Source organism: Leopardus geoffroyi, chromosome D1 (genome assembly GCF_018350155.1).
Source record: "Leopardus geoffroyi isolate Oge1 chromosome D1, O.geoffroyi_Oge1_pat1.0, whole genome shotgun sequence".
In the NCBI taxonomy this organism is placed as follows: domain Eukaryota; kingdom Metazoa; phylum Chordata; class Mammalia; order Carnivora; family Felidae; genus Leopardus; species Leopardus geoffroyi.
The window spans coordinates 114,579,734-114,607,163 of record NC_059329.1 but is presented as its reverse complement, the minus strand read 5'-3'; the positions used below and the strand labels follow the sequence as shown (position 1 = coordinate 114,607,163).

General features: G+C 58.8%; 1 protein-coding gene across 1 annotated transcript in view; it reads right to left on the bottom strand.

Annotated features, from left to right (window-relative positions):
* Positions 1-27,430, bottom strand: part of MOB2 (MOB kinase activator 2) — a 75,382-nt gene extending 47,952 nt beyond the window's left edge. Inside the window, exon 1 of the mRNA XM_045486374.1 lies at positions 27,305-27,430. Coding sequence (XP_045342330.1) covers positions 27,305-27,321 — 17 coding nt within the window. The 5' untranslated portion in view covers positions 27,322-27,430. The remainder of the gene's footprint in view (positions 1-27,304) is intronic.

Genomic DNA, 27,430 nt, shown 5'->3' with positions numbered 1-27,430 from the left:
AACGCTTAGCAGAAACAGGGAGGAGCCCGACGCTTCTGTTCTCAGACAGCTCTGAGAGTAACACCTACGCCTCACTGGAAGGTCGTCCACCAGAGCGGAAATGAGAATCGCTCCCATCCAACCCTTCCTGCCGCCTGGCCCCTGCACACAGCGCCGGAGCGGAGGCCTGGGGCTGTGCCCCGCTGCCCAGAGGCCTTCCCAGCAAGGCGGCTGCAGCCTCAGCACACCCGAGAAGAAGGAGAGCTCCCACCACTGCACAAAAAGATGTGGCCCTGGCGCCGCAGCCCCTGCTGCTGCCTGCGGGGACTTCTCTGCCCCGAGGGCCAGACGCGCAGGCAGCGAGTGGCCCTCAGCTTCCAGGCAGGCACCGCACGCGGTCAGCAGAAAGGCTTGGCCGGAGGAAGGGTGCCGGGCAAGACTGTCCCACTTGGGAAAAGCCTTCGCTCGTTCATTTAAACTTGGTGTTCGTGGTATAGAATCACACCTGCCAGACAACCTGGGGGCCTCATCTTCTCAAAGGAGTCTTAATTCTGACTCGTCACTCTGTTGCCTTGAGCAGAGGAAAGGAAAGGCAGTACGTGCCGGGCCTACTGAGGTTCCTGGCTGGTGAGCTGCAGCCAGGCCCTGGGAAGGGGCGCAGAGGGCAAGGGACAGAGACAGCAGGGGACACGGGGACCCACATCTGCCCTCTGCCACCAGGGACTTCGGCGAAAAGCCCAGGTCCTGGTGTTTCAAGAGCCAGGGACCCCGGCCCAGGGGTGGGGCCGTGCTTGCTTTAGGACCACTCCCCTGCCCCAGAGGGGTGGGGAACCTCGGCCCACCCCAACCAGCTGCATGGCACCTCTCCCAAGAGGAGGCGCCCACCCCGTATGGCAGGTGCACAGCCCCCACACCACGTGCATGCAAACAACGCACGCCCTGCGTGGCGAGACATGAGGGCCTGTGCAGGAGCTCTGGCCAGTGCTCACCCTCCACTCACAGGATCGTCCCCGTCATCCGTCTCCTCCTTTAAAGTACAACATCCTCTCAAACAACTCTGACTGTAAGCCTGGATTTTGTCCCATTTTAAACAGATCTCCTTACATGTGTGATTTTTCTTCTTATTTCAAAATGGAAACTATCCTGGACATACAGTTTCTCAAACTACAGGCCGGACCCACTAATATGGCTTATAAAACCGGCCAGGTGGGGCAGACCTTTTTTAACAAAATAAAAAAAGAAGTGGCCCAGAACAGAAATGATCGGTGTAGGGCACGTGCACCAGACCAGTGTGTTTCTGTTAAACATAAAGACCACACACACGTGTGCACACACACCACATATACACAGACTTGCACGGTGCATTATTCTAAGTCACATTACAAAATGAATTAATTTCATGATCACAAAGTTTCGGAAGACTGTTCTGGAACAAATCGTGGCCATATCTGGCCTATTATCTGGGACGACCTGTGTGGACACAGGGCCTTGGAAAGTGCACCCATTGAGATGTGTCTACTGGAAGGTCCTACCTACCAACAGGGGCACAAATTCACACATTACACATTCTGGAAACAACTGAAACATCCTCTCTGCTGAAGAGTCTGTTCCAGGGGGAAAGAGCTACAAACACACGTGGGTCTGCAACAGTCCTAAGGAGAAGGATTGCTGGGTTGACAAAAACAAAACCACGCTCGCAAAGAGAATCAACGGAGAATGCTTTCCAAATGCAACGTAGTTAAGTGTGTTCACTGCGTCAGTGTTTTTACGAGCTAGCCATAAACTTTAAGTGAGGTCTGCTATTTTTGGAGCTGCTTTTCAGATTCTGTTCCAGACAGTTATTCAAAATGTCACTTAATAGAAGTTCTTCCAAAATATCTCTTACAGAACGGACACCCCAACACCCCCAAACTCCTAGCCAGCTCTGCAGTCAAAGTGCCTGCGAGTTTCCTTCCTGCTTCCGCCACGGCCCTCCAACATCACGAAAGGGCAGCGTTCCCCACCCCCTGGGACGCTCCCGATCCAAGGGGCTGTGGTGGTTAAGAGAAGCCACACTGATGGGGAGCCTTGAAGCTCCAGCATCACGTGCTCAGGGACTGGGCACCACCCAAGGCCCAGACACCTTCCTCCCATGTCCCCACTCCCTGAGTGGTTCTTAAGAAGCACAACTCTCTTTCATTCAGGTGGCCTCAGCTCAGCAAGAGTCTGCGATCCGCCACTCTGCACTTTAGCACTAGCAGCCCTTTCTGCCCTGAGCCCAGCACCCAGCTCCTGGCCTCTCGGATCTGAACCCCTTCTGATAACCGAATCTGGCCCCTGACCCAGGTGAGCCTGCTGGAGTCTTTCCCCAACACAGATTGATTGGAAATCCTGGTGGCCCAAACCTAGGGCCCCTCCATCAAGTTAGAAAGCTTTGTCACCAATGGCTGTACCAAGCAGAGCAAGAGGGGGGTAACTAGACCACTGTTCGTGCAGAGAAAGGAAGAAGCTGAGAAGCGAGGGGTGAGCCAAAACCCAAAAGTAGGGCAGCAAGGGGACACCCAGTCAGGGCTCCATAAGGGCAAGGGGCCCTCCCACAATGCCTCTATGGGACAGAGAAGGACCCTGCCTTCCTGCTGTCCTCAGCTTATGCAGAAACAAAGGAGGAATACCACAGGGCAGACATACGATGGCTCGTTCTGCACATTTCATTGTATAATTTAACAAGTGACTGGCTGAGCATATTATGACCGATGGTTATCCTGCCACACCCAGGAGACAGGCACTCAGAGTCCACTCCTCGCTCCTGGGAGCAATGGCACCGGATCCTCCTCCCCAGAGGCAGGCCCGGGCCCAGGGGGTAGTGACGAGGCCGTGAGCCCTCGGGCACGGCGCACCACCACGCAGCCCCCTGGACTGGGGTTAAGGCAGGGCAGCCCACTCAACCTTACCGAGGAGGGGGGCGAACCAGCGATCAGCCGTGAGCAGGCTGCTAGTGGGCACAGCCAGCAGGCCAGCCGTCTGGACTGTCATCACACGATGGGGCGACACTGTGCCACAGGAGGAAGCAAGGGGAGGCAAACTGGCCTCCCTGAACGGCAGCGAGTCGGTCTACCGGCGACCACAGGTGCCCCTGGGAAGCGAGGCAGGCCTGGGGCACACAGAACCTGACGCGGCACGGTCTGATGGTGCAGAGACATCTAGCAAACACTAACGACGGCTCCTTCCCAAGTTGGAGCCTGGGCAGAGGACAGGAGACACAGCTCGGACAGAGGCAGGGAGGAGGCTGATGCAACCCTCTGAAGACAACAGGAGAGGGCCACCTAGCGCACAAAACTACAAAGACGTTTTAGGTGCTCCCCCGCTCTCCCCACCGAAAACAGAATAAAATAAAATCCAACCAAAAAATAAAACTCGTTTTACTTAATTAGAAAGAGACTGACAGAAAAGGGTGATGGGTGAATCTGACTTGGTCACTGAAGGACCGACCGAAAAGCCCAGGACTACAAGTACCCTCCATGCAATAAACACCCGCCAAAGGGGCCCACCCCTCAAGATAAAAACCATAACCCACAATTTCAAAATTGTTTTAACCATGAGGAAAATACAAGAAGCCATGAGAGGACCGTGATGCCACATCAGAATCAGAAACACTCAGAGCACGTGACAAAAGAACCTGACCTCACAGAACCAGTCCGTAGCGTTCCCTCCAGAGAGAATGGCACACGAGTGCCTGGTGCGCCCGGATGGGAGGACTGAGCAGCTTGGGGGGGGGGGGGGGGCGGAGGCAGACCCAAGGAGCTCGGGGCCGCGCCCGGCCCAAACTCTGTCGGGGGGCGAGGCTCATCCTGCCGTTATATTCCGAGAGTCTTGCGTACGGATAGGGGATGAATCAAAAGGGAAACTATGCTGGTTAAGGTTGAGAATCTTGATTTCCAGCACAGTGGGAGATGGCTATAAAACGGATTCAATTAATTAAAAGCCCGAGGCCCACACGGAATGGGAAGGGTGAGCATGACTCCGCAGCACCTTTGTCCGTCCACGCGTGGTCTGTTCACCAAAAAGGCCTAGAGACTGTGCTCAACTCAAGGCAACAGGGTCAACCCTGGCACCCGGAACATGGTCTTGGAAAAGCATTTCCCACCACAAGAAACCAGGGGTTCTTAGGGAACAGGCAGCTTCCAGGTCTGGACCTTGCTATCACAGCAGAGGAGCGACACTATCCAAGGTCACTAGAGCCCGGGTCATCAGAACTCAGACCCAGCCTGAATGAGCTCCCAGGGGCGAGAGACAGGACGATATGACCACTGCTGAGGAGAACAACCACAAGAGACTCAAAGACTAAGACTGTTTTAATCTATGAGTTCTTCTTGAAACATGTATATTTTAAACCCTCCTGGTCACTTTGAGAAGATGTCAGGGTATCAACTCCTTAATTGTGAGAGCTGGTAAAAAGAGGGAAAAAATCAAGCATTTATCCTGAATTTCCTACATTGACTCGGGGTATCTTGGGGGAACCAAGCAGTTGACAGGTCTTTGGTCAGAGTGCTGCACTCCAGGCTGCCCTGACACTGGCATGTGGCCTTCAGCAACGTGTCCACACACCCAGGAAGGCGAGGCTTGCACCTGCTCTCTCCCTCTCACCCAACAAGGAGAAATGAGGCACCAAGTAAATGACAGTATGTGCTCAACTCCAACTTCCGTGGCCAGTGGGGACCACACGAAAGCTGTGAGCTCTGAAAGGGGTGGGGGGGGGCGGTTTTCTGGCCAGCACAAAGACAGACTTGTGATGCCAGATGTGTTCCGAATCACACTCCTTCCCTGCCCATGGTCACCACCAGAACCTATCAGCCTTTGTGGACGGAGACCAGGCGCCGTGCCAGGATGGCCCGGGAAGACATCCCCTCTGCCGGGCCAGCACCAGGGAGGAGGAGGTGGTCAGCAGCCAGACAGGGCCTTGTCCAGCCACTCCAATGGGGCTCAGGTCTTTTTCCCTCCCCCCCCCCGGCATCGTGACCTTGGGGCCGTGTCTCCAGTCACCTGGGGTGGATGAGCGAGCTAGAGGCAGCAAGGCCAAAGTGCCTCACTACAAACCACAGCTCCCTACACCAAGTGGCTGCTTTGATGCCCCCGATTCCACCCTCTCAAACACCACTGCAGTGGACTGGATGGCTTACTCCCACCCACACAGGAGGCACAAAGAAAGCAGCCTCAGGACTCTCTCACTGACGCCAGCCCCAGGAGCCCTGTGTCCTTGCGGGAGTCCCTCTAAGACCGAGATGGCCAGGCCTGTCCTCTCTGGGGTGCCGGCAAGAGGCTGGGCAAAGGCAGTGGAGGAGGCTGAGATGGCCCTGCCACAGGGGCTCTCTGCACCCACCGAACACACATCACCGGGCACCTGCCCAGGCCAGCCCCGGAGACCCCAGGACACAGCACCCAAGGATTCACTGCCCTGCCTCCAAGGGGATGGTCAGCGAAGTAGAGCCAACAGAAAGGAACAGAGGCTGGAGAGAACTCCGCACACCGAGGGACCGGGGCAAGAGACTGGGGCTGGGACCTGGCACATTTCTGTCCCGGGCAGCATCTGCCACCTCGGTGGAGAAGTGAAAAGTCAGGCTGTGGCACTGACTGAGAGGCTGCACCAGGAGAGGGGAGAGGCGACTGGTAGGGCCCAGCTAGAGTTCCGGAACCTGCCGGGGGACACCGCAGGGATTAGCATGGGCCTCGTGACAAAAGAGCAGATCTGTTTTACCAAGGTATGCCAGAGCCCAGGTTCACCTGAGGTCGTGCTGGAAAAGGAAGCTAGCTCACTGGAGCACAGACAGGCTCTAGAAAATACCAACCAACTCCTTCCACAGACTTTGCTCTCCGCAGATGGGGCATCTCCCACCTCACAATTGGGGGGGGTGTCACCAACACAAAAGCAAGAACGATGGCTGCAGATGAGGAGCAGAGAAGACCTGACGTTCTTTCCGAGAAGCTGGACACAAAATTCTACAAAATACAACAAATGTACGCATTTGGGGAACACTGACTGCTTTGTGTCTTACTCTGCCTCTAACCTGTCAGTCGCCAGACTTCCCCACATGTCCCATCCATTCTGTTTTCTCTGCCGCCAGGGAAGGGCTGCTCTCCGTGGCCTTGGGAGCTGGAGGGCAGACATGCGCCTCCACGGAAGTCGGGCTTCTGGAGGGCACACCAGCCCGGCGACCCCTGGAGACCTGGCCCTCCAGGCTCCACCCCTGCCCTGCCTCTGCTGCATGGGCCTCAGAAGCTGGCAAGCCCGATGTTCTGTTTCCTACCCTGATACCACATCGTCCTCACCTCTGCCTTCTCCCTTCCCTGTGGCTTTCATCCAGTGACTTCGGATCCTATTTCTAAGCTATACAGAGCAGGGCAGAGGCAGCGGACTCCTTCACTGCGTCTTCTAGTGCAGTGCAGCCGAGCACCTTCCCACAAAAATATGTTCTGTCCTATTTTGGGTTAAAGGGGCAGGTCACTCGCAAACCGTTAAGAAAAAAATATATACGTGGGGGGAGGAGAGAATGACAGAGCAAACATGAGAAGTTTAACGCTAGGGAATGTGGGTGGAGTATACAGGAATTACTGAAACTATTTTCTGCAACTCCTCTAACTTTGAAATTACTGCAAATAAAAAGTAAACAGTATTGGGGGTGGGGTGGGGGGAGGGTGGTAGGGGGAGCAGATCACTTCCAAAGGAGAAGAGTTTACCTGACAGGTGGCTTCTAGAAGCCAGAAGCCAGTGGCCAGACACCTAAACGGGCTGAAAGAAAGCCGAGCAAAACTGCTCTGTGCAGTGAGAACACAAGGCAAATTGGAGGCATTTTCAGGCCAACAAAGATGGGGAGCCACCCACCCATGTACCAACACTGAAGAAAGCAGATGAAAAGGACGTCTTTCAGGCAGAAAAGAACCAGCTGTGGAAGGAAGTCAAACGCCAGGAGGACTAAGGCACAAAGAGAACAGCAAATCCCGACATGGGATGGAAAGAAAGTGTGCACGTAAACAAACGCCAAGCGTATAAAACACTGCTGACGCCGGGAGTTAACACGTGCTGCATGAAGAGCCACGTCAGCAGCATGCAGAAGCCCCCGTGGAGGGCAACTGCATGCGGGCCTGAGGTCTGGGCGCTGCAGGGAGGCGGAGAGGGCGACTCGCAGCATCAGACGCTGGTAAGCTCTGGTTCTGTGCCACAAGACACCTCTGAAAGAAAGGGACGCGAGTGTACAGCTTCCAAAGCAGTGGGGGTTAGGAGGAAGGAGGGTTTAAAAGAGTAGTAACAAACACATTCAAAGAAAGGCGGACAGGCAGTGCTGGCAGGTCTGACCTACACGACCCGGCCACCACCGCAAGCATCGAGGGCAAACGGGCTAAAAAGAAAGATGGTTCATGCGCAGCCTGGTTACGTGACAGTCGCCAGAGCCGTGGGGACTGCAGCATGCAGCCCAGAGCCCCGGGGTGGCCCACTTCTGCCTCTGTCCGGGGGCCAGGTGTGCCCCCCTCCTCCGCGAGTCTCCGGCCTGTTTCTTGCTATTCCACGAGGTCTGGCTGTGCCCCTTCCGTCAGGGACGTGTGCCGCACTTCCCCAGGGTACTGGCCTTTTCACTCTTCGAGGGGTATCCTTTGGTGAACAGAGTGCCTTAGGTTCAGCGTAAACCAAATTCTCTTCCCCCTCGTGATCTGCACTTCCTGGTCCTGTTCTGGAAAACCGTTATGCACCCAAATGCCAAGAATAGCATCTTCTGTGTTATCTTCTAGAACAGCACTGTCCAAGAGAAACATATCACAGGCCACAAATGCCAGCCACGTCTGAAATTTCAGATTTTCTAGGAGCCACCACAAAGGGTAAAGGGAAACAGGTGAAATTAATTTTAATATATTTTGTTTAGCCCAGAGGATCATCATTTCAATATGCAATAGACACAAAAACCACACTTCACATTATTTTTTTTCAAAATCTAGGTGTTGTGCACTTCAGCACAGCTGAAGCTCTCGGTGAGCACGTGAGGCTCTCCAAGTTTTAGACCCACATTCTTCCCGGCTCAACTCCTTTGTATGCTGTCAAGTATGGACCAAGATTTCCTTTTTTTTTTTTTTTTTTTTTTAACACACGGACACCCAGTTGACCCGGCGTGCATTACTAAAAGACTCTCTGGACCTTCTCTTTCTTCTGTCTTGATTAGCCTTGCCAGAGATTTTCACTTTATCCATATGTTCAATGCATCAAACTCCGGCCCTGATGACTCCGCTGGAGATCCAGTCTGTGCCGCGGCCTTCCTTCCCTCCGTTGCCTCCTCTGGGCTTGGATGCCACTCCTTGGGTGATTCCTTCATGTGTGATCCGTGCATCCAAGGCTCTGAACTACTCTCCCGTCTCGCTGCAGCGCACAGGTGTTGACAGGTGGGGTTCTGTTATCTTCCAGCTAATAATATTTCCTAATTTCCATTCTGAATCGTTATCTGTCCCACTGGTTACTTAGAAGTGTGTCTCCTAATTTTTAAATAGAGGGAGTTAGCTTCCCTTTGTTGCTGACGTCTGATTGGATTCCACTTAGGCCAAGGATACACCGGATGGCTGCAGTTGGCGGAAATCCGTCGAGGTTTCAGTTTGTGAATGTTCAATGAGGGCTTAAAGAGGGTGTGTGGCCCCCCCCCCCGTTGTTGGGTTCACTATTCTCTATATTGGCTCAAATGTGTGAGTCGTGGTTTTCAAATATTCACACTAGCTGGCATGTCTGGTTAGAGTACTGCCAAGCTGAGCTGCTGTGACAGGATCCCCTTCCCCTGCATCCCTGGAGCAGGGCCAGCAGGTGGACTCGGCCTCCCAACACCTTCCTAAGGCCCTGGGCCAGCAGGGTAGCTCCAGAGACTCCCGGGGTGCTGTCCAAGGACCCCGGGGAAGCAGAAACAAAAGGAGGGGCGGAGCCAGGACAAGCATCCTTCTTCCCTGAAATTGTGTCCTTCTACTGACTTCTCCCTATTTGCCCCAGCCCCTGGCACTACTCTACCACTCTGCTCCTGAGTTTGATTTTTCCTTTCTTTTTTTAGATTCCCCGGATAAGTGAAACCATGTGGTATCTGTCTTTCTTCATCAGGCTTTTATTTCACTTAGCGTAATACCCCCCAGGGTCATCCATGTTGTTGCAAATGACAGGATTTCCTCCTTTTTTAAGGCCGGGTGGCATTCCATTGTGTCTGTTTACCACACGCTCTTTACCCATTTCTCTGTCGCCAGCTGCACAGGCTGCTTCCACACCTGGACTGCTGGGAATAACTCTGTAGCGACGACGGGGATACACGCGTGGCTTCAAGGTCATGGTTTTGTTTGGCTAAATACCCAGAAGAGAAACTGCTGGGTCAAATGGTAGCTCCATTTTTAACGTCTTGAGGACCCTCCATACTGTTTTCCGCAGCGACTGCACCAGCGTGCACCCCCACCAACAGTGCTCCTCTCCCCGCCTCCTCACCCACGCTTGTCACCTCCTCTTTTATGATCATCATTCTGGCAGGTGTGAGGTCACAGCTCAGGGCAGTTTTGATGTGCACCTCCCTGACGATGAGTGATGTGGCGCTTCTTTTTCTGTATCCGTTGGCCATGTGTACGTGTTCTTCAGAAAACAGGCAGCGAGAGACTCGCCAGGCCACGGAGACAGCGTGAGCGTGGGCCAGGGGTCTCAGCGGAAGAGGGCACATGGGGGGCTGACCAGGCTGCAATACAACAGGTACCTGTGGGGTGGGCACGGGGTGGGAGCGGGAGGGAGATGGGAAACTTGACAAAGGATCCTTTAAGCAGGAGTAGGACACGATCTGCTCTCTGGTGGTCTTGGAAGATTGGAGTCAGAGATAAGGACATACGGCCCCCAACCCCACACCTGGGTGCCTGTGTCTGAGAGAGCCCAGGGCCCTGGGGCCTGCCTGGAGGGAGCCCAGCAAAGCCATGGCCCTGATGAGGTCCTGGCGTCTAGACTGGCCCCCGGACTGAGCCTAGAGCCGGAACCACAGGGTGTGTGAGCAGCCAGGACACGGCCTCCCCGGCACAGGCCCTAGGCCCAGGCATACAGGCCAAAGAGTGCAATCTTCACCCTAGACTCCTGCAAACGTCATTTGAGGGGACATTGTATTGTTTGTATTAGAGATCAAAGGACCCGGACTTCTGCAAAAGAAATGGAAAACCGTGGGTCCCCGTGGGCGGCTCCTGGCAGGGGTACCTGGCTCCGGAGAGCAAGAACGGCCCCATGATTACTGTTCTCCCAGCTGCTGTGTTACCAGGAGCGCCTTGTGACTCCAGTTACAGCAGAATTAGCTTAAAAAAACCAATGGGACAACTGGCGACACGTACAGGTACTGCGTGTTGACCCTGCATCTGAACCATCTGGCTAAAAACAAGCCATCAGAAGAGACTCAGAGGCCACAGCTCTGTGGACCCTGGCTCCGGCCCCTACACCACACCCCACTCCCACTGCCTACTCCCATCCCTGCTCCCCCAGGGGGTAGCCAGCCCAAGCCCAGCACCTTCGTCACCTCTAGCACTACAGGTGCCGACTACCAGAGGCCAAGAAAGTACGGCCGACGTCCCCGCCCTGCCAGGTCAGCACAGGGCCAGGACACTGAAAACCCCAGCCACCGAGTCCCGCACAGCAGCACCTGCTCCTACAATGCGGCCACCGCCGCAGGTGCAGCGGGACCGGGTGCCACCGGGAGCCAGACGCCAGGACAGCGCCCCGGCCGGCAAGGCAGCACAGTCCTCACAGGCAGGCAGGGCGCCTACAGCTTAGGACCTGAACACCAGCCCCCAGGCACACGCTGGCGGTGGGAAGGGGCCGCAGCGAGTCTACGGGACAGCGAAGGTGGCACCTCTGGCCACCAGTGCTAGCTCTTGGTCAGCCCTGACCCACGTGTCCCTGCCGTGCTCACACAAGCAGGCAGCCTGCCGCACACAACGGGAGGCCGCAGGGGACAGGACAGCGGGACCCCTCAGGCCCCTCAGCCGGTATGCTGCTGCCAACAATTCTCCTGGGCACAGCCAGATGCCAGGTGCAAGGACAGCAAGCACAAAGCTGAGCCGCTCCATCCCAAAAAAGCACTGCAGCACCCTTGAGGTCTCTACCTGGGGGCTGCCCTGGGACCGCCCAGGGCCCCGGCACACAGCAGGAAAGGGTCAGCGGGGCAGGGAGTGGTCTGGGCCACAGCACCGCCTGGCACAGACCCTCTTCTGAGGCCTCCCATCCCCCCTCCTCCATCCCGGGCCTCAGAGGTCCAGGCCGGAACTCTGCGTGAGGGGCTCGGCGGGGCCCTAGAGCCCGGGTGAGCGGAACTGAGTCCCACAAAGGCCGCCTTGGGCCCCAGCTCCACCAGAGGGCAGTGGGCTGTGCCCTCACTCTCGCTCAGACGTCAGGAGACAGGAAGCTCTTCGGGCAAACCAAGGGCCCTGTTGCCATCCTGGCGACAGCTCGGACCTCAGGGGCCTGCAAACCACTAAGGCTACTCCCCAAACCACTAAGGCTACTCCCCAAATAGCGAGGAGGCAGCAGATGAGAGAAAACGGTCCAGGGTGCAAAGGCCCCCCAGGAGAAAGCACTGTCCACGGGCCACAGCCTTACTCCTCGCAGAGCCCCGTAAAGAGGGTCAGAGTGCGACACCTCAGGGCTGACAGTCCACGTCACTGAACAACAGGTGCGCTCGGCCGGCCTTGGAGGAAGTACACTAAAGCCCACAAGGTCACAGCAAGACAACACGTTTATTTTGACATGACTTACAAACGCCAGGAACTCTCAACAGAACTCAGCTGAGCCCAGCACTCCTTCAGCCAAAAAGGTAGGAGGCCTTCCCAGCAGGAACAACAGAATGTACTTGAAAACAAGGATTTTAATTACAAAGCATTTTGAAACCCAGCTGGCTGAGGCCTGGGTCTCCATTCTGACAGCATAGGAGCAAACGTGCATCCCCAGACCACAGCGCAAGCCAGAAACAAGTCCCCTCTGTACATCAGAGCAGAGAGCTCAGCCTGGATGCCCTGCTTCCAGGAGGCAGGCAGCAGGGACAGCCTGTGTGATTACAAAGTGACCCATAAGACGCACTCCCGTGTGCCCCTGGTGCCTCTGCACCCTCCGGGGCTTCGCACATCCGTCTCTCTGAAACCAGTAAACTTGATTACGACGAGGCGGATGCCTGCCACCACCGGGCACCTGCTACAAACTACGTCCCAGCCCAAACCGTCCTGCAGGGCAGGGGCTGTGACCTGGGTGCTGAGGCTCAGGGAGCAGTCACGGTGCCCGAGATCCTGAGCTGCAGGCGTTACGCTGAAGGAGCACCCAGGCCTCCGTGCCAGCACCTCCCCCCCACCGAGGCCAGGGCCTACGGGACACACGCCTGCCGCCAGCACTCACCTCGCCAGCTGCCCGCTGGCAGGCTCAGAACGCCTCGGTGCTGCCTCCTCCCTGACCACACCATGTACGGCAGAGGCTCCCCAGGGGCCTGGGGAGAGAAGATGAAGCCCACCCGAAAGGGGAGCTCTTGTAATGTATTTTATCACAGGTGCGGAAAGCCAGTGCAGCACAAAACGCCCCTCTCAGGGAAGGGAGGGAACCCTGTCCCGGACCAACAAAGGTGCCCACTCTGTTCTCCTGCTGAAGCCACGGTGCTCAGCTGCACAGCCCGTGACGGTGACTCTCAGACAAGCTCATGCGGCCTTAGGCCCTGCCCACCTTCTGCCCTGTGGGCCACCACACAGTTCACCCAGCACAGGAGGGAATATGACACAGTCCACAGCAAGAAGTAAACACACTTTGGGAGCACCGCCCCGAGGACACCAGGCCTCCCAGGAGGATTCCTCTCTGCGGCCCATCATCAGCTGGTGGGAGGGCAGGGGATGGTGAGGACAGCAGCGGCCTGGATTCCTTCTCAGCCCTTCTTTGTTCATTCACCCCAACAGCCAAGAGGAAATGGGGCAGAGGGACTGGGAGAGGGCTATGGTGGGGGGAGTGTGACCCACAAGCTGTACCGACAGCTCATATGGTGATCTTCCTTAGGACTGCTCACAGCCCAAACTACTGCTGACCCCTGAGCTTCCCAGAGGACCCCAGACTTCAGCCAGGGCATCCCAAACTCATCCAGCATCTCAGACGATGAGTGCTCCTCAAGGGGCATCTTGAAAAGCCCTGTTCCGGACTCTCCACGTTGTCCTCTGGCCCCAATGCTTTCTCAATAACCCCTGTAGCTCAGCCCCAAGGAGGCAGTCGGCAAGCAAGGGGCTCCTGAACAGCTCACGATACCAACATGAACTGAACGTCTTCCCAGGAGAACAAACCAAATGGTACACACAGTTCCAGTAACGCACGCACGTGTGCATATGAGGAGGGGTGGTAGTGATAAAGGCTGCACAAGAAAACGGAATGCTGAGATCACCCCCCACGCATCAGCCAGGAAGGAAAAGGGCAGGGCACAGGGCCAAGCTCTGGTCTGTGCCTACGGCCCTCCCCAGGCTATACCCCAGAACAGCCTAGCAGAGGGTGTGGGGCTCAGTCTCACAGCCCAAACACGCTCACACACTGCTGTGTCCGCTGTCCCACGGCTACCATTCTGGTCTCCTGGCACACCCTGACCCTCTGTGGGTTCTCTGGTCTGGGCAGCACAGCCACACACACTCTCTGCTCTGCTGGAGAATGAATGTCCCTGGGAAACGGCAAGAAATGGGGCACTGGGGGTCGGGGGGTGGTCCCACTCCCGCCGGCTGCAGCACCGCCCCTGCTCTGTCTTTGCTCTTGTTTCTTTAAGAATTCTAAAATCTTGGGGCGCCTGGGTGGCGCAGTCGGTTAAGCGTCCGACTTCAGCCAGGTCACGATCTCGCGGTCCGTGAGTTCGAGCCCCGCGTCAGGCTCTGGGCTGATGGCTCGGAGCCTGGAGCCTGTTTCCGATTCTGTGTCTCCCTCTCTCTCTGCCCCTCCCCCATTCATGCTCTGTCTCTCTCTGTCCCAAAAATAAATAAACGTTGAAAAAAAAAAAAAAAAAAGAATTCTAAAATCTTAATACTTGGGATTAATACCCTCAGAACGTACAGAACCCAGGCCGGTCACAAGAAAGCTAGACCACTCAGCACACAAAGAGCACACCGAGGATTCGCCAAGAACACACGGACCCAGCGCACGAGAACGTCAGCCCCAGCTCCCCTCAAGGAACCGGGCTCCAGCCAAACACCCTTTCCTACTTGTCAACGCGGCAGAGGTATTTTTCACAAAAGAATAACACAGGCAGCTGGCCACAAAGCAGAGGCGAGTGCCTGCTAATGCTGTCGGGAACGTGGGTGGGCAGAACCTCTCCAGGGAGACCCTTGCGGGCCCTGCTCTTGGAGCCCGCCAGTCCCCTTCCGGAATTCTACCCAAGGAAATGCCAACATCGGGCACAGTGAGTGATGTGCAAGGGTGTGCAGAACACCACTCAACCTGGAGGAGACATCCTCAAGACGCAACCACAGAGAACCACGTGAGTTATGGAGTGTCCCCAGGCAGCCACCAGGATCTCCTGCCGGCGACTGCTGACTGCTGCAGGAGAGTCCGGCCCAGCAGGACGCCAGCATTAACTGCGGTCTCTGGGCGGCAGGATCACTCACTTTTTGTTTTCTACGTTTCCCGTGTTTTCATATTTCTACAACAGACTTGTGAAATCGAGTTCCGCGGGAGCCGGCACTCTGCTCCCTCGCACACCAGCAGGAAACACAAAGGAACACACAGTGGTGCTCGCAAGGCAGTGAGTGAGCAAGTGGGTGCCGTTGCCTCTCTACCCGGGAAACCCTTCACGAGTGTTCTTAACTGAGACTTTGGAATTCCTTAGACCCCTAGATCCAAGTGGACCTCCACCTTCTTGCATGCTTCCACACGGTGGCCCGGCACCCCAGTGCCCCTCTGCACCTGGAACCCACTACTCCTTCTCCTCCTTGGGCCTCAAGAGCACTCTCCGCAGGTGACATGATATTAGCTCAAAAGGGCGCAGCCACTAGAAACCACAAACACACGCGTGTCTACTCTGGTGGCTCCCCAAGACGGCCCCCACGGCACCCAAAATCCTTTTTATGCATCCCACATTTCCCCAGCGCATCCCAACCCAACCGCCCAGGAAGTGCAGCCACTCTGGGATGACAGGCCCCCTCGGGCCTGGCTCGGAGGCCTTTCTGCCGACCCACGTTCAGGGCTGACAATCACCAGCACCTGGAGACAGCAGTCAAGGACGGGGGCAGCCCTGGACCAGGGCCGCAACTGCTCAGGGCACCTCCTGTGATTCATGCCCTACAGCCATGTGGTGTTGGCCTGGCCCAGGCTGGTTCCACCATACAAGGCCCCTGGAGAGGAGTCCTTCCCACTGTGAGGCTGTCCTGCAGCCTGTGAGGCTGTAGGGGCCAGAAGCCCCCACCCAAGCCTTGCAATGTGTCCAACCAAAACATCCCCAGCAGGTGAGACCACCGGCGGCCGGCTCTGTGGGATGCTGATGGGGTGACAGGATGGGCCCTCGCTTCCCGCAGGGACCAGGTGCTCAATGTGCCAGTGTACCAGGCTCTGAGGGCCAAAAGTGAGTGCGAGTCAGTCCCCACGCTTCAGAGGTACAGCCTGGCGGGCTCAGAAACCAAGTTGGTGCTGTCAGCTCGTGTCTGCAGTGTCCACGCTGGGCCACCACATGCAATTAGTCTGAGAAAGGACCAACAGCACACGCCCATCCTTCTGAGCAGCCAGAGGGACTGAGGATGTCCAGGAGCTTCCAGCACAGAGCGTCCCACCCCTCCTCCCAGTACAACTAATGACATTTGTAAAAATGCCACCCTCACCCGCCCTCGCTGGCCACCCCAGTGCCAGGCACTCCACATGGGCACTCTCCATCATTTATAACCACAGCCGCCACTCAGAAAGGACAGGAAAATGGCTCACTCCCACTTTTTTTTTTTTTCATTTTTTTTCAAGTTTATTTATTTTGAGAGAGACAGGGACAGCGTGAGTAGCAGACGGGCAGAGAGAAAGGGAGAGAGAGGGAGAGAGAGGGAGAGAGAGGGAGAGAGAGGGAGGGAGAGGGAGAGAGAGGGAAAGAGAGGGAGAGAGAGGGAGGGAAAGGGGGGGGGAGAGAGGGAGAAAGGGAGGAAGAGAGGGAGGGAGAGAGGATCCCAAGCAGGCTCCATACCATCAGCACATGGCCCAATGTCGGGCTCAAACCCATGAAACTGTGAGATCACGACCTGAGCTGAAACCGAGAGTCGGACGCTTAAATGACTGAGCCACCCAGGTGCCCCGATCACTCCCACTTCTAAAGAATGTAACAGGCCCAGGAGGATAAGGGACCTTAGTAAGGACCACCCCTACTCCCCACACCTGCACACCCAGCCCCCAGCAGCTGTTAGGAAGGCACCACCAAGACAAAGCTGCAGTGACAGGGGTACCCAACTGTCTCCCATCAGCCTGCAGTGCCCTCCATGTGGCTAGACCCAGGGGGCCCATTCAGTAAACATCACCTCCCATGCACCCCATCCCTCCTCCCCTACTGAGGAACATTATGCTGGGGCCCCCGTTCTCTGAATTAGAGACAGTCCTTGTGAACCTGTCAAAGGGGTCTGCTTTGATAAGCCAGGGCTAAGCAGACAGCGTGACTCAATGGGTGAACCACCCCAAGGGGAGGCCTGCCGCAGGGGCTGGTTGAGGCTTCTAAAGCCGCTGTACAACTGTCAGGGGGGAAGGCTAGGTGCTCTGGAGGTCGGGGGGAAGGCTGCACGTACTGAAGGTCAGAGGGGAAGGCTATGCGCTCTGAAGGTCAGGGGGGGAAGGCTGCGCACTCTGAAGGTCAGGGGGGAAGGCTGGACGTACTGAAGGTCAGGGGGTAAGGCTGCTCCCTCTGAAGGTCAGAGGGGAAGGCTATGCGCTCTGAAGGTCAGGGGGGAAGACTGCGCGCTCTGAAGGTCAGAAGGGAAGGCTGGGCAGTCTGAAGGTCGGAGAGGAAGGCTGCGCCCTCTGAAGCCTGCTGCCTGGCGTTTCCCCCTTTCCCTTTTTTAAAGTTTTTATTTAAATCCCAGTTAACACACCGCGTAATGTTAGTTTGAGGTGTACAATCGAGTGATTCCGCACTTCCACACGTGGCCCTGCGCTCATCACAAGTGCCCTCCCTGATCCCCATCCTGTCCCTCCCCTCTGGTGCCCAACTGTGTGTCCTCTGCAGTTCAGGGTCTCCCTTCCCTTTCACTCTGAGGCCTCCGTTGAGGCTGGCTGGTGGCCTGGGGTTGAGGCCAGGGCACTCACATCCTGCTGAATGGAGCAGGCCGGGGGCAGGCTGGGAACCCCCAAGCCTCCCAGGCGCTTTTCCTAAAATGAGACGTTCAGAGAGCAGCCCCTCCCCAAAGGCATCCCTGGGCCAGAGCACCCTAGCAGTGGCAACTCACTGGGCCAATGCTGTGCCAGGCAGGTGCTGCTCACGTTCGAAAATCTAGCTCTGCCTCCAGAGAGACACCAGGCTGCGTGCCCTCAAGGACACGGGCCACAAGCAGCCCACCTACACCACAGGAAGCGACTCCCAGTCAGCCCCTTTCTCCCCCCAGCTGTCCTAGCACCTCAGGCTCACAGTAAGGGGGAGACAGGTAGAGAACAGCCTTAAAAACAGCCGCAGCCTGGAGGCGTATTTGTTTTGGAAGCGTCTACTTAATGAGTAGCTGGGGCTGGTGATAATGCCTGGTTATCCTCTCTCCTCCACGACAGCGCAGTTCCCGAGGGATGCACAGGACGGGCCAAAGGGGCCACATTCATGTATAGAAGCCAGAGCCCACCTGGTAGGCTGGACCAAGCCGACAGGCTCTGAGCATGGGATCTGGCGCCCTACAGCCATGGAACTTGCCGTTGGCTCTGCGACCTATGCTGACGGGCCACGTGTGTTCTACGAGGGAGACAGCCTCCGTCCCGTGGAGTGTAGCTGGGGTGGCCCCGGGTCTCGCCAAATCACCTGACTGACAGCAACTAAAGCACCGAGCTGAGGCCAGTGTCCCCATGGCCCCCTCAAAGGCCTGCCCAGGGAGGGGCAGACAGGAAGAAGGAACAAGCATGTGAAAGCCACCACCTTTTCACAAACTGCCAGGAATACGGCAGCTACTTCTGTGCTGCTGGCCTCGCGGGGCTGGGCCTGCTCCTTTGTTCCACGGCTAGAGAAGTGGCCACCCGGGTTTAGAGATAAGCCTAACCTCAGGTCATATATACCCCTCGTGCATCCCGAAGCAGGCTCAGTTCAAGTGCTCCCCCAGATGGAGCCCAGCTGACGGAGCCCAGCCACGGACCACGGGCTGCTCACTCAGGACCAGACACGCCACGCGTCGCTCATGCCAAAGCAGGTGTCTCCTTTTAGGGGCTGCCCGTGGACAGGCAGGGCCACGGGCCACGGCCTCTGCTGCTGAACCTTCCTGCCTTGCCCTGGGACTGCCCCCCACCAGGCCCAGACATGAAGGGAAAGAAGGGAAGTGGTGGTGGGGGATGGGGAGGAAGGCGGGGGGGTGGGGACAGAGGGTGGAGAACGAAAGGCACAGGGGGAGAGCTGAGTGAGGGCAAGAGGCAGGGTCTCAGCGCTGGGGCGGCACAGGAGGTGGGGAGGACCTGGCACGGCCCCCCCAGCCCAGGAGGGAAGTGTGACAAGAGTCCACCTGTGGAGGGCCCGGGGGGCGGAGGGCGGCTGCCCCCAGAGGGGGGCAGCAGGAGAAGGAAATGAGGAGTCCGCTATGGGAAAAATACTGGGCACAATGGCCGTGGGGAGCCCGGACGGAGGGAAACGTGAACGAGCGGGGGGCAGGCGTGCTCCTCTCAAACGGCAGGGTGATGAAGAGCCGCTCTCGGTGAGGCCAGCGCCCTCTCAGCCTCCCCTCTTTGGCAGCAGGAACATGCTCACAACCCAGAAAGCGGTAGAGCACAGGGAAGAAGCGGCCACAGCACCCACGTCATTGATCACGAAGGCCACGGTCCGCCGTCGCTACCCGGTGCCACGGCATCCTGTGCGGGCCAGCGTGTGACGGTGTCAGGACAGGCACGGGGCACGGAATGAGAGGGATGAGCCGGCAACACCCACGGCACAAAGGTGGAGGCAGGAGACGGCAAACGGGGTGTGCCGGCGCCCTTCTGACGACGCTGGGGTTTTGTCAGCAGAGGCGCTGGCATCTGGCAGGGAAGGCAAGCGTGGCGGGATGACATCCCCCCACTCAGGCCCCGTGGGACCGGGAACCGGCAGGTCACAGACGGAAGGCACTCTCTGCTCGGGGATGGGGTCACGCAGTCTCCAGAGAGCACCGAGCCCCCGAACCCTCGCCCTCTGCCCACGGTCGCCCTGAGAGCCAGACCCGCCACAGGACCCCGGGGTCACGCTCCAGGAGCCGACCTTGCAGTCCCAAGAGCAGCCGTACCCGCAGGATGGTGTGCTCATCCGACCGGGCTCTCCCTAGGGACCGGGACACGAGGCCTAACCGCACATAACAGCAGCTCTCCGAGAACAGGACAGAGGTGATAGGGACAAGGTGACGCGCAAGGTGACAGCGGAGCTCTAGAGGCTGCGGTGCGGTGAGGTTCTCGGGGCAGACAAGCTGGGAGGGAAGCAGCCGGGATGGCGAGCCGTGTGCACCTCACGTGTACCCGGCCCCGCTAGGGTGCTGAGCACGTATGCCGGCCACCGCAGCCCGCACCCGGGGTTGGGGGTGGGGGGGTGGGGGGGCAGGACAGGACCGCTCCCACACTGGCCACCATAGCTGGCACCAAGGCCGGGGGCGGGCAGGGCAGGGACCGCTCGCACACCAGCCCACCCCCAGGTCTCCAGGAAGAAACCGCAGGCCCGGAAATGAGTTCTCAGACCCGGCCGGTGCTAAGCCCCGTCTCAGCTGGGGGAGGGGGGTTCCCTACAACAGCTGCCCGAGGTGTACCCACACCACACGCGGACGCCTCACAAAACCCCCCGAGCGCTGCCAGGAAGGTGACGACTCGGGCCGTGTCGCAGATGAAGAAACAGAGGCTCCGGGGCCCTAAACAAGCTGTGGCGCCAGGACTCACACCTGCAGCAGCTGCCCCGGGGCCACACGGGCTCAGCACCTCTGCAGGACAGCGGCCGTGCACCCGGACACCCGGACTTCCAGCAATAACCGGCCCCACGTTCCCATGCCCCCTGGTCTGCAGATGGGGCTGCCGGCAGCCCTCCCCGCTTCGGGAGGGAGAGTCTGTCCCCTCCCACCACATCTGGGTGGCCCCGTGACTTGTCTGACCGACACAGCAGAGCCGACACTCGTCTTCTGACAGCTTCCACCGTGGCTCTCCTGCTGCAGCAAGGCCGCGTAGAGAGCCCCTGTCACGGTGCTTGAAGTGTGACCTGGGGGGCCACGGTTAAAGCTCTTCTCATGACAACCTGAAGACGTACCTGCCGCTCAGTCCCATCCTCTCACCCGTGTACAGCGGAGCTTTCCAGAAGCTACGTGACTTGTAAGATTATAACGGAACGAACCCAAAAGGAGATATAGGGATCCAGCTCACGAGATTTGCAAAAAGTTGGATCATTCTTCTCATGCTTTGTATTCTGCAAAACATAGTTACTTTTTAACTGAAAACAACTTACGTTGACATACACTGGGTTTACTATTCTCTTTAAGTGAATTAAAGAATATCGTAAATTTATTTTATTCGCTAATACGTAAATATTGTTAGCTACAACCCACATAAATCCAATCATTTTTTTTCAAGGTTTATTTATTTTTGAGAGACAGAGCACCAGCAGGGGAGGGACAGAGACAGAGGGAGGCACCAAATCCGAAGCAGGCTCCAGGCTCCGAGCTGTCAGCACTGAGCCCGACACGGGGCTTGAACTCACAAACCGTGAGATCGTGACCTGAGCCAAAGTCAGACACGTAACCGACTGAGGCACCCCTAAACCCGATAATTTTTAAGAATGTAAGGGGAGCCTGAGACCAAAAAGTTTGAGAATGCTGCTCCGGAGTCCACACGCAGAGAGGCCATATGGGGAAACTGAGGCCCCACCCATCAACCCAGAGTTGAGAGAAATGGTGGTCCTTGTTCGGAGCCACTAAGTTCTGGGGTTGATTTCACAGCAACAGGCACCACCCAAAGCCCAAGAAAAGAGACACATTTACCTGGCACGATGGGGCCAAGTCCACTGGACCCCAGGACTGGATGTGGGCCACACATCCACAACCTGGCTAAGCCACCCACAATACTGCTGGGGGTCAGACCAGTAAGCCGTTTGGGGTTGGGGAGGGTCTCCCTGCTGGCCAGTGAAGTGGGGGGCTGGCCACTTTGGTGAGCACGGGCAGTGCAGGCCGAGCCCCGAGACCACGGGACGCCAGAGGCGCCGTTCTCTGGGAGAGAACAGTCTGCCAGCCCAGGGCCAGCCTGGTGCAAAGGCTGGAGGGGAGAGGTCCCCTGACCCTAAGGGGAACGAGGGCACACCTCCCTGCTTGCCAACGGTCAGCCTGCCTTTTGGGGGAGAAGGTGCGTGCCCCTGCGGGAGCTCCCTGCCCTCACCCTACACAGAAATGCTCAACTAACACCAAAAGTCACCACCGTGACCCAACTTAGCAACGACATCCCCAACAAGCAAGCAAACAAACAAACAAAAAGGTGCGACAGGTTGTAACTACACACCCCGCTCTCCCAGGGATGTGCCCAGGAACAGCTGCAGGAAGGAGGAGAGTATGTCCCACCCCAGCAGCCGTGCACTGTCAGCTCTCTCGAGCTAGCAAAGGAAACCGTCTTCAAAGAGAAAGGAACCAGAAGGTGACAACGTGAATGCGGTCACCGCCCAAAGCCACACGGCTCTACACAAGAACAGTGCCACAGCTCATACGTGGCCTGGACACCCCACCCAGCACCTCCCTCTCTCCTCTTTAGGCCTCCACAGTTCACTCCTTGGTTTCACCTCTTCCTACGTCCACGTCTCCACGCACTGTTCTACAGAGCAGCTCCCGGCGCCGGTGGGCGTGCCCAGCCAGGAGCAGTCCTGTCCTGGAAGAAAAACAAACACGGGAGACAAAGAAGGGCGGCACTCCTGCCAAGTCGGACAGGAACAGCACGCGCCACCTCCTTTTCCGGACAGGCTGACACTGACGGGAGGAAAGGCACACACACAAGTCACGGGCGGGGCCCGAGACCAGCTCCCTGACTAGCTCCCAGCATCCATGTGTCCAAAAAGTGCAGAGAGCGCCTCACCGAGCACCTCACAGGCCACACGAGCACATTCACGACAAAGCCAAGAGCCTGTCGGTTCCCAGGACGAAGCAGGAGACACCGCGACCACAGGAACACCGGCACAGGCACCCCCGCCGAGGCCCCCGGCACCCACCTTCCCGAACCACACGGCTCCCTCCCACGGCAGGCCTTAGAGCGAACAACAGCCCCGTTGTACCAAGTGAGCCCCTCCCAAGCCACCGCCAGCTCCTGACAAGGTCTGGCAGCCAGCCCCCCCAGTGCTGTCTGGCTTTTCTGGGTTCTGGGGAAGAGGCCTTGGTGAGCAAGCACCAGGCGGTGGCACCTAGTGGGAAGAGCAGCGTCCACCAGGGTGGCCCGGGGCCCTCCCAGGCCACAACCCCCGTCGCCGGCAGAGCCTGTCTGCAGCGCCACTGGTGAGTGCGCGTCCCGTCTCCCCGCAGAGGCACAGCTGCTGGGACGCTCCCTGCAAAGCTCCCAGGGGATACCCCAAGCGGGAGGACAAATGAGAAATGAGGCGCCGCTGAGAGCACCCAGGCGCACGGGCTCACCCCACAAAGGGGTTCGTGTTAACGGGAATCTGAACGCACCAGCGGCCGCAGCCAAGGAGTTCGGCAAGCCCGGGCCCAAACAGCCGCCCGGGTGGAGCCGTCTGCACCGCGGCCGTTCCCGGAAGCTCCACGACCACAGCTTCCGAGGGGGTCGCCAGCTGGAAGACAGCTTTTCCGTCGATGCCTCCGTGCCTTTGCACACGCCCGGGCCACAGTCCTTCCTTTCTGCTTGGAAAACTCCTACGCATCTCCCCACATGAGCTCCCCTGCTCTGAGCCACCCTCCCGGCCTGGCCTCCCCACCCCACTCCACTTCATTCACCCCTCCACGCTGGGTCACCAGTGTCCGCGGCCCTCCTCTCCCAGCCTGACAAAGCAAAGACTGTCTCCTTGATCTCGGAAGCACAGGGCCCGGCCCACAGCGGACAGTGGATGCCGTCAGGACCCGAAGGTAACCTCAGCTGAGGAAGTGGCCCAACTCACCGTCAGAAAAGGCTGGGTCACCGCAGCATCACTCACGATCGACCAACAGTGGGAACAACCCAGACCACCGACAGAGAGGCAAAGTGTGCGTATCTCCGTACCCCAGAATGTCACCTGGCCGTGAAAAGGACTGATGGTTGATCCACGCACAACGTGAGCAAACTTTTAAACGCTACGCTTAAGTGAAGAGCCACAGAAGACCACGCGTTGTGATTCCACTTACGGGAGACTCTCAGAACAGGCGGATCTAGAGAAAGTCAGTCAGTGACTACCCAGGGCTGGGGAAAGGGAGTGACCGCCGATGGTCACGAGGCTCCTTCGGGGCGATGGCAACACTGGCATACCGAGCTGTGCTGATGGCTACACTGCTCTGTGCTTTCACTGAAAGTCACCCAATTGTGCACTTAAAACAAGTGAACTCTGCGCCGTGTAAATTATACCTCGACGAGGCTGTTAAAACAAACAAAAAAAAAGCCTGGCGACCCAGGCAAGTCCAGTCTGGGTGTCCACACGATCAGATCTGGTGGTCAGTCCCAGGCCAGTCGTCCCATGAGCCAAAGTGCAAAGAAAAAGTCATCAACACCCCATTCAAATCCTGCATAGGTACACGTACACAGGAATTATCTCCCTCGACTGAGCACAAGATTCCGAAGGCCAAGCCAGACGGGCCAGAGAGCCCCGTGGCCATCTAGAAATGCCTGCTGGCTGACCAGGAGCGCCAACTTCCATCGTGGTCTGCGTTAAACTGCCAACACCGGAGGCGGATCTCCTGCCAGAGCCGGAGAGCTCTGAGCTACGGACGTCACCCACCTCATCCGCCGCTCGAAGAACAACAGGGCGGCCACAGCCCCAGGAAGGGGGCTGGTGTGCGCCTGCCCCTGCCCTGGCTCTGGGCCCAGTCTGCAGGGTGGAGGGCGGGCATGTCCCTGCAAACTTCACCCCGTCGGCCTCGCCCACGACCAGCGGGAGGGCGGAGGTGCTCCCCCCACTCAGAAGTGGGAGGAAGTGCATTTCCTCTTCTACGTTCCCAGATACTCAGAAGCTTCTGGACTGTGCTTTCTGTTGGCTAAAAACTAAACTGCACTCTTACCGTCTGCTCACAAATGCCCGTCACTGCCAGTTAAAGACAAAAGTTTTCCCCCAAACCACTCCCCACTACGTGCAGGGCTCCTCACTGTCTGGGACCACGCGGAGTCTGACATAGCTCACGCAGCGTCTCTTCTGGGGCTCACTTCCTCCCCCGTCATCAACTGTCCAGGACGGAGATCGCCAAGGACTTACGAGGCAGCCACACGAGAAGCGGTGACCCTTCTCAAGTCAGAAATTACTCTTGAAAAAAAGAAAGAAAAGTTACTCTACACCTAGCTCACGAGCCAGCTCCACGCCAAGCAGAGGAAACGCGCAGTAAAACACACGGAGGCAAGCTACGCATCGCAAAACTCTCCTCCAAGTCAAGTCCCAGCGAACTCCCACGGCAAGTCGTGACACGCCGGCGCTGTTCTCAACTTCCCGCGCAGGTTTCCGGCAAGACCTCCCTTTCCTCAGATAAGGCCGCCGGTGTTACTCAGCAGCGCACTTGCTGTGACAGACAAGTGCGTCCGTTGGCTGCTCCGCCTGTGACAGCTGCCAGCACAGAGGGCGGGAGCGGTGCTTGCCACTACAGTTGAGTCCACGCTTTGTCACCCGAGATGAACCATCGCAAAGAAACTTTCTTAAAAAAGAAGAAAAACTGTTTAAAACATAAGAGAACTGTAGTTCAGACTAGCTGGTTGATAATGGTGTGAATTAAGAAAAATATCAAGGAACGGTAAAAAAAAAAATAACACACTTCCTCAATTCTTCCAAGTTGAAAACCAGAGAAAGGACTAATGGGCGACTAAAGCCCCGGCACTGAGCACGCAGAAGGCGCCTGGCAGGACAAGCTTCTTCACCCGCCGTGGGCGGGCTCACCTCCAGGAGAGACCAGCGGGAGGGCCACCTGGGGTCCGTGCTGCTCACTCCCTCTGCAGCTGGAAAGCCAAGGCCTCGGCATCCTCCTTTCCCACGGCAGGTGCTCAGTAAACGTGCGGGAGGGGCACAGGGCACCGGGCCCTCCCGGCTCTCACGTCCTAGGATGACCAGCTCTGGAGGGACGTCACTGCGTGACAACTGAAACCGTGCCACTTTTCTTTAAAGGGGCGGGAGGTCCGCGGTTAAGGAACTGCTGAAGAACTTCCGATTCACCACCTGCGATACACAGTCCACTGACCTAAAAACGCACACGCACAGATAACCAGACCCCGTCCGAATCCCTCTGCCGAGACCTCTAGTGTCCTCTCGGAACCGCCAGTCTCACAGCCGGGCGGCAGGAAACGCTCCTGCCCTTCCCGAGGCCCGAGGAAGCAGCGGCTCCAAGCCCCGTCCCTTTCAGAGCGGTCTTCCTGCAGCACGTGGACCAGCCTCTTCAGCAAGGGACCCCGCAGGCGAGGGCTCCGACGACCTTACTGCGCCCCCGCCCCCCCGGCTGCAGTCTCGCCCAGGGCCTCGAGAACAGTGCCCGGTTAGCCTAACTGTGGTCAGCTTCTGGACGTTGGCCGCGACGACTGAAGGGGCACAAAGCACGGAACTCGGTTTAAAAGACCGCCTGCCGGCGGGTGTTCGGCACGCAGGACCCGCTCCGCGTGGGCCGGCGCGCCGAGCGATCCCACGCAGACGACGAAACAGTCGGCCGCTCCCTCAACAACCCCACGCTCGGGGCGGCCTATCCACGCAGAGAGCGTCCGAGGGTCCAAATAAGCAAACGCGGCCGCCTGCCCTCGACCCTCCGCGCCTGTGGGGTACAAAGGCCTCCCACAAAACGCATCCCCGTCCTGCCGCAGCCCACGGTCGCCAGGGCCCAGCCCCGCGCCAAGCGCTCTTCGCCGCCGCCTCGGTCTACCTCCCCGGACCTGGCCCGCGAGCGCTGCCATTTCCAGGTCCCGGACGGCGTTCGAAAAGCAGGTCTGGAGGCGTGACCTGACGGCGTGAAGGCACACCGCCGCCAAGCAGCAGGCGCAGGACGGAGGCCGGCCTGTCCAGGCGGCCAGCGGAGCGTCCCCCCCCCCCCCGCCCCCCCCACGCCGCCGGTCCCCTGGGCCGACCCACGCGGCCCGAGCCCTGCCCTCTGGGCCCAGGCCTTCCCCTGCCGAGCTCGAACTTCTCTCTGGCCTCTGGATCCATCCCTCCCGTGCCCACCTCCGCCGGTCTCCCCGTCACTGGCCCGCGCGGCCGACCTGCGGGCCGGGCAGGGGCACGCCGTCCCCCCCCACCCCCACCCCCACCCCGCCCCCCGGCCCTGCGCGGACCCGGACACGAAGCCCATTCGCCCCCCTGCCGGGTCTGCGGGGTCGGCCGGGCACCTCCACCTGCGCGCTGCCAGCCCAGCCCCCGGGGGCGGCAGGGCGGGGGAGGGGGCGCTAGGAGCGTCGGGCGGGGACGCACGAGGGCCGCGCCACCGGGTGAAAAGCACCCGCCCCTCTCGTTCCTCAAAGACAAAAAAGTTTTCACCCGAGCTCGCTTCGGGGAGAGCAACTTCTGGAGACGACGCCACGCTGTGCTTCCCGGGTTTCCAGCCGCGCGCAGGGCCGGCGGGACGGAAGGCCAGCGTGCCGCCGCCGCCGCCGCCGCCCGGACCGCCCTGCTTCGCACCCCGCCCTCCGGCCCCCGCCGCCCGGGCCCCGCCGCCGGCGGACGCGCCAGCACCGGGGGCCCGCTGTGCCCGCCGCCCCCTCCCCCGCGGAGCGTCCCCGGCCGGCGACACACTTCTTTCTTCCACGGCCGGCTCCCCGCGGCGGCCGGCGAGAGCAGCCCCGGCCGCTCCCCCAACACCCCCCCCTCCCCCCGCCCAGCGGCGAGCCGCGGCCGCCGGACCTGCGCCGGTCACCGGGGGCGGGCGCCTGTCCGTCCTGCCCGGGCCGGCCGCCGCCGCAGCCCCGCGGCCGGCAGCTCCCGTCCGCCGCCCCGTCCCCGAGGAGACGCCCCTCGCCCGGCCGGCCCGCTGCGCCCGGGCCCGCCGCCCCGACCCCGTGCCGCCCGCAGCGCGCCCCGCCGCCCCGGCCCGCCTGCCCCGCCGCCCCACTCACCCCATGAGCCAGTCCATGGCTGCTCGGGGCCCGCCGCCCGACACGCTCGGCCCTCAGCCCGCGGCGGCGGCGGCGGCGGCCGGAAGTAAACACTCGCTCGCACACTCCCACACGCGCGCCGCGGGC